This window comes from Struthio camelus, chromosome 26 (assembly GCF_040807025.1).
Source record: "Struthio camelus isolate bStrCam1 chromosome 26, bStrCam1.hap1, whole genome shotgun sequence".
NCBI classification, from domain to species: Eukaryota; Metazoa; Chordata; class Aves; order Struthioniformes; family Struthionidae; genus Struthio; species Struthio camelus.
Window position 1 is genome coordinate 7142475 of NC_090967.1, and position 12159 is coordinate 7154633.

Consider the following 12159-nt stretch of genomic DNA (forward strand, 5'->3'; position numbering starts at 1 on the left):
AGGAAGCCAGCATCTTGCCGCTTGCAGCGAGGAAGAGTCAGTGATGTGAAGTGGCCCCTACATCCTAAATTTGCAAGAGGAAATTTTGGTTAATCACAGAGCATGTCAGCACCACGTAAGGAATCACGTTCAGCCCTTCCATGCTTATAGTCTGAATGGATGGACAATGTCTCAAATAGCTATAAGATTAGCATGTTCCACTTATGCATTGATGCAGATTTCTTCCATGGCCCTATCATGGCAATACTGGAAACCACAGTGAAAGAGGCATATTTTAGGAAGTGATATGAAACTGCATGCAGATCTAGTTCATCAAGGATGGCCTCTAGTCCATGAAGGTGGCAATATGAAAGTCAAATAAGAGGTCATCCTTGCTACTGGACTAGCAGGAATCAGCATGTCCAGTGTAACTAGATTTTGGCCAACAGTTTTAGCAAATCCTGCTGATAATTTGATCATCACCGAGGAAGCTAAGTGTTGTGTGCCATGCACATTTGATTTCCCTGATGAAAGCAGTCTCCCAAGGAAAGGAAGTGACTGTCAAGACAGCAAATTCAGCCTAGGCTGATCTAGCCTGGCAGGATTATCTAGCACAGGAATAGAAGACCCAACACAGCCACCAGCTATTTTTGCCAGGGGCACTGGAGCTAGATGGAACTAAACTAAATGCTAGGAACTTCAGGAGAATGGAATACACAAAACAAATAAGATCAGAATGACTGCCATAAAAAAAAAATTAAAGGAAGAAAGACCAGACATCTCTAGCAGCTAGTGTTTTTATTTTGCTGTATTTCAGCTCAGCCTTTTTCTTTCTTTCTGCCCTACTTACCAGGAGAGTAAAAATAGGTTTTATTAACAGCTGAAGCCTGAATCACTGTACTCTAGTCATAAATCATTCCATCCTCTGGGAGGTGATTTCAAAAACTTGCATATGCATATATGGTAATGAGGATGTAGAGTGAGAAGAGAAATTCATTGAAGTTCTAAGAAAATCAAAGACCTCTTGGAAGGAGCCTCAAGCAATTCTATATGGAGTAGCAGAGTATTTCCTGGCAAGCATTTCTCCAGCAGGGAGAGGGATTCTGCTTTTGACGGTGGTGCTGAAGACATTAGTGAAGAGAAGATTTGCTGTTCAGCTGAGGACCACTGGCTCCATCAAATGCCCTAAAACAGCTCAGGATGCTACTGGATACCAGCTATGCTAGAAAGCAGCTACTTTTCTACATAGTAACTATTCAATTGGACAGTGATGTAGAGAAGATGAACATCCCTTCCTCACCCTGCCTTCATCACTGACATTAGAAGTATTCCAGTCCAGCCTGTGCTTTATCAAAGAAGTACTGTACTTGACCTTTTATTCCCAAACAATTTCACTGCTAATTTCTGAGCAAACTGCACTGGAACATCAAACACAGCAATTGACTTGGCACCAACAGACGGTTTCTTTAGCAGCTAAGGGGGAGAAAAGGTTTTGGCAGATCTCAAAAGTGCTACCTGCACAGAACACAGTCCCTGGAAGAGGCAGATTCCTCTACCGTCTGTGAAGCATTTCTTTGCCACTCCCAGCAACTTGAAACAGACGAAGGGAACAATAGCAGGGGAAAGAGTATTTCCTACTACTTTGTAAGCTTGTTGAGAATGCTGTGAGGCACAGAAACTCCAGGCAGCAGTAGCAGGAGTATTAATGGTTAAACTGCCAATTCAGAAGTGGCATCCAGAAGGGTTGCTATAATCTACAGGGAGTTAAGACAGCAAGGGTCAAAGACTGAATGACAAAAAAATGAATCTAGGTAGACCAGGGCTTAATGAGTCCGTCTGGTTTGCAGCTTCTAAGATCAAACATTACATTAGAAGTAATCACTCTGTTCTTTTCAAGTTCTAGTATAAGTGAGGTTAAAATAAGAATCAGTAAGCACAGCTGCAGCTTCCAAATACTTATGGCTAATTCACTTCCCATTCTAGGTCACAAATATTTCAGTTTGCTTGTTTTGGATATGAACAGTTTTCTCTGAAACCAGATGCCAAGTTGCAGGTCTCCATCCTGCCAGAAAAAGATAGGTTATGAATGGTTCTCCACCTCGCATCACATCATGTAAGGGGCTTCAAGCTTACTGGAAGGGCACAATCACCACAAACAACTAGCAGCATTACAATTTCATTCAGCTGTCTTCATGCAGACAAACGTGGAAGGCACACAACAGTATGCCTGGGAAAGGCAACACATGCAAGTAATACATGTATAGTGCAATCACTGCTCCAACTCCTATAACATCAAGAAATATTCAGCTGACTTCTTAAGTCAGGTTCAGCAAAAACTAGAAACAATTGAGAGACAGTTTTCCCCTAGCTGATGTTAGGCCCAGGGGTCACAGTTCAGACTCCTACATAAGAGGAGAGTGGTGTTCTATGCACAGATGGGGGTTCCCAATTCCTTTAACACACCATACATAGTTGCATTATGAAATTAATTTGCAAAACATGGGTTGAAGAACTAAAGATTCCTTCCCATGGGCCTGCCACAGAGAAATAAGCAAAACCCAGGTGCCTAAACAAGAAAGGAAGGGAGGAGAGTTTGTGCTTTTCCATCTGTCATCTCACACTGAGGAGAGATTACTGCATGACACCCCTGATACAAGAGAGATGGGAAAAGCCTGTCAGTACGCATGCTCCAGCGGCGATGAAGGGAAACCCCTCTCAAGCTCAGGAATCCAGGCACACGAGTCAACGAGCATGCTCAGCGCCTGCAAAGCATGGGGAAACACAAAGGCAGATTCCAAGGGCTTCAGCACACAGGATTTGAACATGGAAAAGCATCCAATAGTCACCCTCTGAATCTCTTAGATGAGCACCAATAAAAGGTGGAAGTGTCTCCCCTTTCTTGCTATAAGCTCTTGGAACCGTATCTATGACTGAAAAAATTAAGCGTGACGCTTCTGGAGAAAGAAGGCAAGATGGTTGCCTTGGAAACAAGGGACAGAGGTAGATTTCTGCATCCACTTCATCACTTCAAGTACTGTAGCAGGGTCACTGAATTAGTTACAAAATGCAGTTTAAGAGCATTAAGCCCTTCAGCAAAAGCACAAGGTAGAGAAGAGATGGTGAATAATCTATAGGGAGAAGTTTGCTAATGCCCCGGCTCTTGGCAGCGTCTCTCTACTGCCCCCGAGCCCAGGGGTACAAAATACTCAGGGAAATGACCAAGCAGCGTCCGTTTCCCAGTAAACATCCTCCTATCCAGCCCCTCTTGGGAAGAGCAGCTTTCAAGGCTCTTCCATGATAACTAAGAGGTCAACTTCTGGCAGTTCATAACCTCTTTGATGACAGGCTGAGAGTTTTAATTCATTCCATTTCAATTTACAACCAGTAAGTCCACACTGCACAAACTGACTAGGCTCAAAAAGCCTTTGAAAGTAAAGAATGGGCTAAGAGAAGTTAGCTTGGTCCTGCTGAATTATAACAAGATTCAGAAACATGGAATTAATGCCAGAGCTTAGCTGTAGAGATGAAGAAAAGAGGAAGGCAGCTGGCAGATATAAAACTAAGCAGACTTCCTACAGAATTCTTCAAATGAGGCTGTCGTTATAGGGGGAGCGGGGAGTACGGGAGAGGAGGAAGGAATAAAGAATTTGGAGTAGCTGACAGAAAAAATAAAGAAAGGAATGGCAAAATTAAATAGCTGAGGAATAACTATGCACTTTGCCATACCAGGCCTTCTCTGCCTCCAGCAGCTCTGTTGCTCACTGGAGCAATACTCAATACTTCCTCATTGTTTAACCTGATCCACTGATTAAGTCTTTTATCCTTGCCTCCACTGCAAGAGCAAGAAATATCATTTTAGGGAAGATGAAACAAGAGCCATTTATCCAACATGCGTGCAGTGGAGCTGGGAAAGGATCCTGAGCTCCAGGCTCCACAGCTGTGCAACACCTGCTTATTGATGCTTCCCTTGGTAGGGCATCGTCCTTCACCACAGGACAGGAATGCAACTCCTTCTTGCAGCACTGACAAGCCTTTTTCTAGCACTGTTTGGCTCCAAAACAAAGAACACTGCCCAAGACAATAAGATCGTTCCTGCCGATTTCTCAGTGCACTTTGAAAACCACGACTTTCTGTATGAGCAAGTCACCAGTAACATCAGCTCAAAAACATACAGAAACTTCTAGCAGTATGGAAAGGCACCAGGTAATTCTGGTAAGCCAGGTTCTGTATCTGTCTCAGCAGGGCAACCTGGGGAAGTCACTTGATATTTCTATAGTCTAGTACCCATGCCTTAACACAGGGAGGAGTGTGGAGAAACCCCAAATCAGTAGTGACTACTGCCCCCCCCCCCCCCCCCCCATTATCTAAAGAGTCTAGAAATCAAGTTGCTTACTAAAACACTCAAAAAAGCCCTCTTAACAATATCTGGATGGCTACCTGCTGTCTCTGACTGCTTTGTTCAGTTTTAAATAAATCAGAGTCAGGTTAAGAATAAGGACAAAGCTTTTCTTCTATTTAAAGAAAAGCCAAGAGAACTGAACATTGGATTCTTTAGCACAATGCTACTCCACAAGGAGGAGATGGACAGACCTATCCAAAGCCTGAGGCTGCAAGCTCTGCTGTGCTTGATGTAATTATTAGGATGCCACAGCAGGAGGAAGGAGGCAATTACTAATAGGGGAGAAAAGCCTGTTAAGAAGCACTGGCTAAGCTCACAGAAAACTAATAAGAGACTAATCCTTGGAAACACTTCTGTACTGGCAAGTAGAGTCTCTCTTCAACCCCTTTCTTGGTGCTTTGAGGTTAAAAGCACCACCACCAGCAGGTGTGCCCAATTAGAAAGAAATTTGTGGCTATATAGCATGGGACATTCGTGACTGCCCTCCATGCTAGAAGCATGCTCTAGTTTTTCCTGCTCTCTAACCACACGCAGGGTCTCTAGAGAAACCTCTCTGCTTCCAGCTGGGCAAAGCTGACGCAAAAAGCTTGTTGCCACATGGGAGAAGTGAAAAAAAAAAATCAAGTATATGAAGAGTTGGATAACTAGCTCAAATACCTAGCAGATAGTGACACTTGAGAACCACCCACACTACCTGAAGCATAGGGGCAATTCATTGCTGTGTCTGGACCCACAGCATGGATAAGAAACTAAGTGCTTTTAGTGTTTTCTTGATACCTACCAATCCACTCTATAGGCTAACTCCTGCCATGCTCCTTTATAGTGTTTATTGACAAAGCACTAGTTTGACTGTGTGGTAAGCTGATCACCACCCTGCTCCTAGCTGTAACAAACAGGAAAGCTAGTTATTACAAGAAAAGCATACAGTGCTTTGCTGTCTAACTTGGAGCACTCTAGTCCTCAGTGGTAGAGGGAAAACAGTCAATAACAGCAGAAGCCATTGTCCCAAAGATCAGCTCTCTGCAGTGCTTTAAATGCCGTGCAGCATTTAAGAGGCCAGCCTCAAAGCAGTCTTATAAAATACTATTACCGGGAAGCACGTGCATAGGAAAAGGCACTCTTGTAAAGCAAATGCCTGCTCCTATCACCTCCCAGACCCAGTGAAAACCACCAATGCATAGTGCTTGGCTACTATTAAGAGTCAGCATGACTGCTTAATTAATTGACCAGGCATCTATTTAAGACCTGTGCTCTCCCCTCTTTGATCTTAGTTGGGGTAGGTTGAAGTTGCATCTCTGCAGAATGGCAACGCGGTTCAAGCCTGTCTGGTTTTGTTCTGTGGCTCCTGCAGATGCCTTTCATGCCGTAACATCTACCAGGGATCATCATCTGACAGCACATGGCTATCACTGCTGTTTTTTTCCAAAGACAAGACAAGAAAATAGTGCTCTTCCTGTCTGCAGGCAGCACAAGCAGAACAGGCCCACTGCCTTACAGGATCAGAGCCTTGTTTTTACAAGGTTCCCAAAAGCTTTCTGGGCAAGCTTGTAGGCAGGACCTCTGCCGAGCAGCTGCAGTCCAGCAGGCAGCTCTGCGTGTCCTCAGAAGCACTTCCTATTCAAATAGGAGATAAGCTAATGCAGCCTCCGCGCTGAAGCATCCTTATGATGCTTTTTGTTCTTGTACTTTTATCCACCCAGGAAATCTCTGCTCAGAGGCAGCATGTTCAAACAGATCCTTTAAAAAAACCCTCAGAGATAACGGGCCTTTCCCCTTCTGACAATGGCAAGGATAAAGAGGGAGGATGTGGGGGAGGGAGCAGTATGACATTAAAGAGATGAAGAAAAATTCTCTCATTGTCCTAGAAGACTTCTCCACATACTGATTCCACATGGAGCAAATACCAAAGGATTTCTCTCAGACTGTCCAGAAAGAAAAAGCTAAAAAAAACCTAAACAAATTCCTGCTTCAAAAACCCAGCTTTAAAGGAACCCCTGTTCCTCTGCTCCATTAGTACTAGCTGGCCCCTCAAACAAAATTATCCAGAACCCTTAATTATCAAGAACCAGTCACGCTAGAAACATATTTTCAACACATTCACTATTTACCGGTTAGCAATTCAAATGCTTTAACCGGATGCTCTAATAGGAGGAAAAAAAGCCAAGTAGAGGCTGCCAGAGCTCCAGCAGAGCTGGAGGAAGGGTATCTAGTGACTTCCATGTGTCTGCTGTCAAAAGGAAAAAATGAGTGAGAGCAATAGCACAGGTACATTAGCATCAGAAGCAGAAAGAGAATGACTAATAGGAAGAAGCTGAACACTCACTTGTGCTGCCTTATCTGCTGTATTGAAAATCTCTTGGCTGGGTCGTATTCAAGCATCCCTGAAAAGAAGGAAAAAAAAAAGTCCAGGTGTGATCACAGATGCTCTCAGCCAAGTTGAAGACAGGAAGCATAAAGCTCTGCCCTGCCCCCCTCCCCCCCAACAGCACCAGGGGTGTCCAGCCCCTCTGGCAGCCTCAGGAGCCTTTACCTCCAGGAAGAGTCTGCTGCATCAGCCAACAGGACAGAAAGTTCAGCACAAAGTCCCAACTGCACTGTTGACCATCTGAGCAGATGCGAACAAGTTTGTTCCTCAGTTTCCCCACCTGCCAAGTGGGTATGATGTTTCCCTCCTTCACACTGCAGGGACAGAGGCTTGTACAGCCCTGGGTCATCCACCCAAGCATGCCTCCAGGCAAAGAACAGATTTCTCTCGTTTCACAGATAATGCTATTCAACTTTCTCCACAGAGGAGTCAAAGCCCTGGGCATGGCAGATATCCAGCTGCTCAGCATCCCAGAAACTCCTTTCTAGTGACATTCTCTTTGGAAAGTACAACTGAAGGAGAACTAAAAAAAAATTAATCCTGATGTCCACCCTTTTGCCCTATCCAGAATTTTGAATTGTGGCATCAGCTGCTAAGAAAATAGTTTGGGGTGGGGAAGAAAAAAGGAAAAAAAAAAGAGTGGCTGATCTGTATTCTCTTACCACACGATCTAGGAGAGAGGAAGGTGGATTGCTTAAAAAAGAAAAAACAGACTCATGAGATGCTTGCTCTGCTCCACTGGCTTTAAAAATCTTTACAACTCAACAGAAAAACTAGAACATCCTGCCCTATTCTTCAAAAACTAGCCAAATGGGACCTAACAAGTCTTATTTAGCAGCATCCAAGATATCCTCCAACGAAACTTCCAAGAATGTATTCATCTACTGAATGTTAACAGAGTCTGGCTGCTGTACACTACAAGCAGTTTTGCTTTTACTGGATGATAACCCCCTGCTGTTGAAGCACTAACAACTTTGAGTCTTGTAGAGGTAGTATGAAGAGTAAGATTTGGAAAGAGGTGAGAGAACAGAAAGACACCGTCTGCAGCAACTGGAAGAGAAGGCAAGCAAGGGAGCAGAACACAACTGTCAAACAGGATTAAAAGAAAGAGTCAGGATAAGGAGTAAACAGTGCAGATTGCTTGGGAGAACCAGCGTAAGGACGCAGTGAAAAAGACAAGGACAGAAAATATCTTTGCATGGACTCTTGGGAACAGAGGGCTGGAAAAGAGACGCTGTAGTTCAAACGAGGTGGCCAGGCAGATGGGTTTATGCAGTACTGTTGAACAAAGGTATTGGAAGAAATAAAACAGCAACAGCACATATGATAGCAAAAACAGATCCAGAATGATATCTTCCTTGTCAGGTCAGTTTGTATTATGTGACTAACAGTAACGATCTAGGGACTATTGTAAAAAACAGAAAGCCTGTTGTGTGTCCCTCCAGACACTTCTATGCCAGACTTGGTACCAAAAGATATATGGTGCAATCACTGATCCACAGGAGCATTACATCACCATGAAGTAGGTTAAAAAATACATCGGAAATCTTCCCCAGGTTAGAGAAACTCGTGTGCATCACAAATATCTGGCCACAGGAGTTCAAGCCTTTAGACAGAGTATACCAGAAATTTATACCTGCCTTGCTGAGATCTTAAAATAAAAATGAAATTTAAAAAAAAAAAAAAAAATCAATCACCACATGACTATGCTGGAGTTACATGACTGAGCTAGATGGGAGCTACAGCCATAGCCTGCTACTCAAGAGCCCGAACTCTACCTTATAATGGGCATTTTCTCCCATGAACAGCCTAAAGCCATACAACCAAGCAACCAGCAGCCCAGCATGCAGCTCCAGACAGCAACTGGGAGTGTGTGGCAGGAAGTGATCAATGCTAATGACAGTGCTAAAAGCTAAACAGTTCAGCTGCTAAGTCTGCTCCTGAGGAACACCATTGAAGCATATTTTGAGATGGTCTTACAGCAAAGGTGAGAAATAGGGAAGATCCTCGAGCAGAGAGGGGATTTCATCGAGTCTCCCTGGCCTGCAAAGCGCTGCACCAGTGCTGTGGTAGGTCTAATCAAGTCATTTACTCACCTTAGCCATTGCTATTGCAGAAATCAATGACGCTAGGGAAAATCCTTGTTTTGATGAGTACTATGAAGTAAACTCATCATTTAAAAAAAGTGTTGGCTTGATACTGAATATAGCCTTTATCAGGGGACTTTTGCCACAATGAAGTTTCTTGCAATGGGTGTTCCTCATTTCTTCTGTATTCCAATATGTCTGTAAGAGCCCCTGGAGTCTTCTCCCCCTTCCCCATCTTACAGAAAAAAAATGGAAAATAGGATGGGAAAGTTCAAAGAATAAAATCTCATATGTAATTAAATGTCCTATTAGGAAGAGTACTAAAAAGCAACTTCACAGCTGAACTGCCCAAACTGTGGCTTTTTGGGTTATGTTGTTTGCCTTTTTTTTTTTTTGTTAAAAAAGAAACAGCACTACAGCAAAGAGCTTTTATACTAAGTCTAGGGGAGGGACACCAAAGCTAGCACTGGCTAGGTTATCTTATTAATGCAATCAGAAACAGGTAAGTCAGGAAAGCACCTCTACATTAAACTCTTCTGTTTAAGAAAACATTTCAGGAAGATGCTTTAGGAATCAGTCTCTGGACGAACTTCTGCACACCCAAGCAGACAAAACTGCACAAGCTCTTCATAAAAATCCCAGGTACAATGGGACCGTCTGGAGGCTTTTGTTCTTTCAGTTTGCGTGCACACCTGATTAATTTCGCTAGGGTGTTGCGGAACAGGAGTTCGAACGCTCTCATAAACAGCTTATATTGGCCAAAGGAAAAATTAACATGCATCCATTCAAATATTATTTGAGGAATGAGAGGGCTAAACAGATTTAAGGCATTTGCCAGATGAAATAGTATGAACAGAGGATAAGGTTCTAAGGCAAGTTATTAAAAGGGGAATAACAGCGCCAATTACAAATAGCTACGGTGCAGCAGAGACCTATATTGTTCTCAGACAGGCAATTAAAAAGGCAGAAAGAAGGTAACTGAGCAAAAAGAAAATTTAGTTTCAGTAACAGGATTGTATTTTGGGCAATGCTTGCAAGAAAGTGGGAAGTCCAGGCACTGAAAATGTACATTCATGTATTCAGCTGTATGACTCACTCATGGCAGTTCTGTGGCTGAAGTCCTGTACTGAAAAGAGACTTCATAAAGACAAAACATCATGTACTATTCACCAGTCAAGTCATCTAAGAGTGTCTGCCCACAGTAACCACACATACTCTCTACCATTTACGGTAAAGATTTCCATGCAGTTTATCTGGGAGTAGAGACGAGACACACTGTAACAGTGAGATTCTTCAGAAGGATGCCTAACTCACAAACCCCTACTCCCATGGTATTTCGGAAGGATTCACTGTGCCCATACATGGGATATTATGCCCATTACAGTACTCTAGCAGTGTCAACCCCCTTTCAAATTATGTCAAGTGGCAGTCAGGAAACTGGAGACCACAAATCTGCCTTGAGCTCCTGTCACAGACTCCAGCCCACACGCTTTTACAGTCCTGAACAAGCACAGGCTATCGTATGTATGGTAGAATATCTCAATTTTAGCACACAGAACAACCTTAGGTATGGCTTTATAAGAGGCAGGAAGAAGTCTCTTAACTGTAAGAGTTGAACAAATTCAACCTGTATTTCATATCAGAATCTCCAACTCCGGAGAGCACTGAAAACAACTGATACAAGTAAAATAAGTCCAACCTGTAAAACGAAGCAGGAAGCTCTCCTTCTTCATCCTCTACAAGCATAGCCAAGTGTTCTGACTGGAAACCTCCTTTTGCGGGCAAATCTGAGTCTTTGATCAAACAATTCAGAAGACTTCCTGGGTTGTAGATACTAGTCTGCTGACTGTTGGCTCTGGGGCCTCCCCACCACTACTGTATTAAAACATCCCACTGTCATCAGGGGACACCCACCCTTAGCATCCCCATAATGAAAAGTCAGGGCAGTTATACATAACGAGAAAACAAAGTGCTGAGAAACTAAGGAACTTGTCCCAAGTCACAGTATAAGTCTGTACCAGAGCCTGGAAATAAATCCAGATGTCCAACACAGACTTCAGACTCAAAACTTTCTCTTTCAGTAAAAGTACATTAAAAAGAGGAGGAAGAAAAGCTGACCTTGTGCTTTTTTGGTCCAGAAATAAACTGCATATGAGTTGATAAGTCACACAGAGATGGTGACAGCAGAGCCTTAAGGCTATTTGTAAATGCTTCCACTCTGACACATCTTTACTGGCTGAACAAACAGAAGCCAGAACAGTACTTTAGCCTTCTAATTTCCATCACTGAAGAGTATAAATAAAACTTCATCCCTGATTAGGGAGACAAAAAGAAGAGCAGCATCCCAACTAATCTGTTGAAATATACTATCATGCAAGTCTCTTTATAAGTTAAATAACACAGAAGCTTTAGGTCCTCTAAATTGTTTCCTCTGGAAAGAAGGACAAAGTAAAAGCAAGCTCAAGGGGGAAAAAATATGAAAAACAGCCACAAAGGTAGTCAAAAGGAGAATGAAAAGCTTTAAAAAGTGTATTTTAGTTTTGCTTCACACCTGAATTGGCACTATGGTCAACACAGTGCTTATAGCCAGAGAGGAAATAAGCACTTAACAACATACTGAATCCTTCCTCACAATAAAAACAGAACAAATGCTTGCAGCACTGCAGAGTGCTGCAACAATCTTAAAAGCAATGCAAAGGCAAAACAAAGTCTCTAGTGAGACAGAACTGAGCTGAGGGTGTCTATGTTGCTCATATAAAAGCATCAGAAAACCATTGGCAATATCTGGCCTGCAGGTTTTGATCGAGTTTCAACCAACTGCAGATGTAGCAGGCACCTACTAGGAAATGCAGATGTTCTGGAGGAAAACAGGAACAAAATAAAACATTCAGTTTTTGTCACCACAGCTACCTAGTATCACTATTGCAAGGCTCAACCCTGGTCTTCAACGTATGCCTTGCTATCAGCTGGTCTGCGGAGGTACTTAGACCTCCGCAGAGTTCAGGGGGTTAGGGAAATACCACTCTAGAATGTAATCGCCTCAGGTCCACTGGGTACTCCAGCCTCTAGAAACAGGTAAGTGTGCCAAACCAAACAAGGAGAGCGGCAGGAGTTTTTGCTAGCTTTTAGCATATAACAGAGGCAAACAACAAGAGGAGGGGTGGGAGAACGTTCTCAGATGGGACTGAGGGAATGAGAGAAGAGTGAAAAGAGTCCTCAGGACCTCCCACTGCCCTGGGAGAAACAGTCAATTCGATAGACAGACACAGATATCTCCCACCAAACAAGCTCCTCTGCCCTTCCAAATGCACCCTGACTTGCAGCTCCGT

General features: G+C 43.2%; 1 protein-coding gene across 2 annotated transcripts in view; it reads right to left on the reverse strand.

Moving 5' to 3' along the window:
* The window catches only part of STK11 (serine/threonine kinase 11), a 50761-nt gene that overhangs the window by 14836 nt on the left and 23766 nt on the right, over positions 1–12159 (reverse strand). For both annotated transcript variants that reach the window (XM_068920435.1, XM_068920434.1), the window contains exon 8: positions 6702–6759. In XM_068920435.1, the coding sequence (XP_068776536.1) occupies positions 6702–6759 (58 nt within the window). The remainder of the gene's footprint in view (positions 1–6701; positions 6760–12159) is intronic.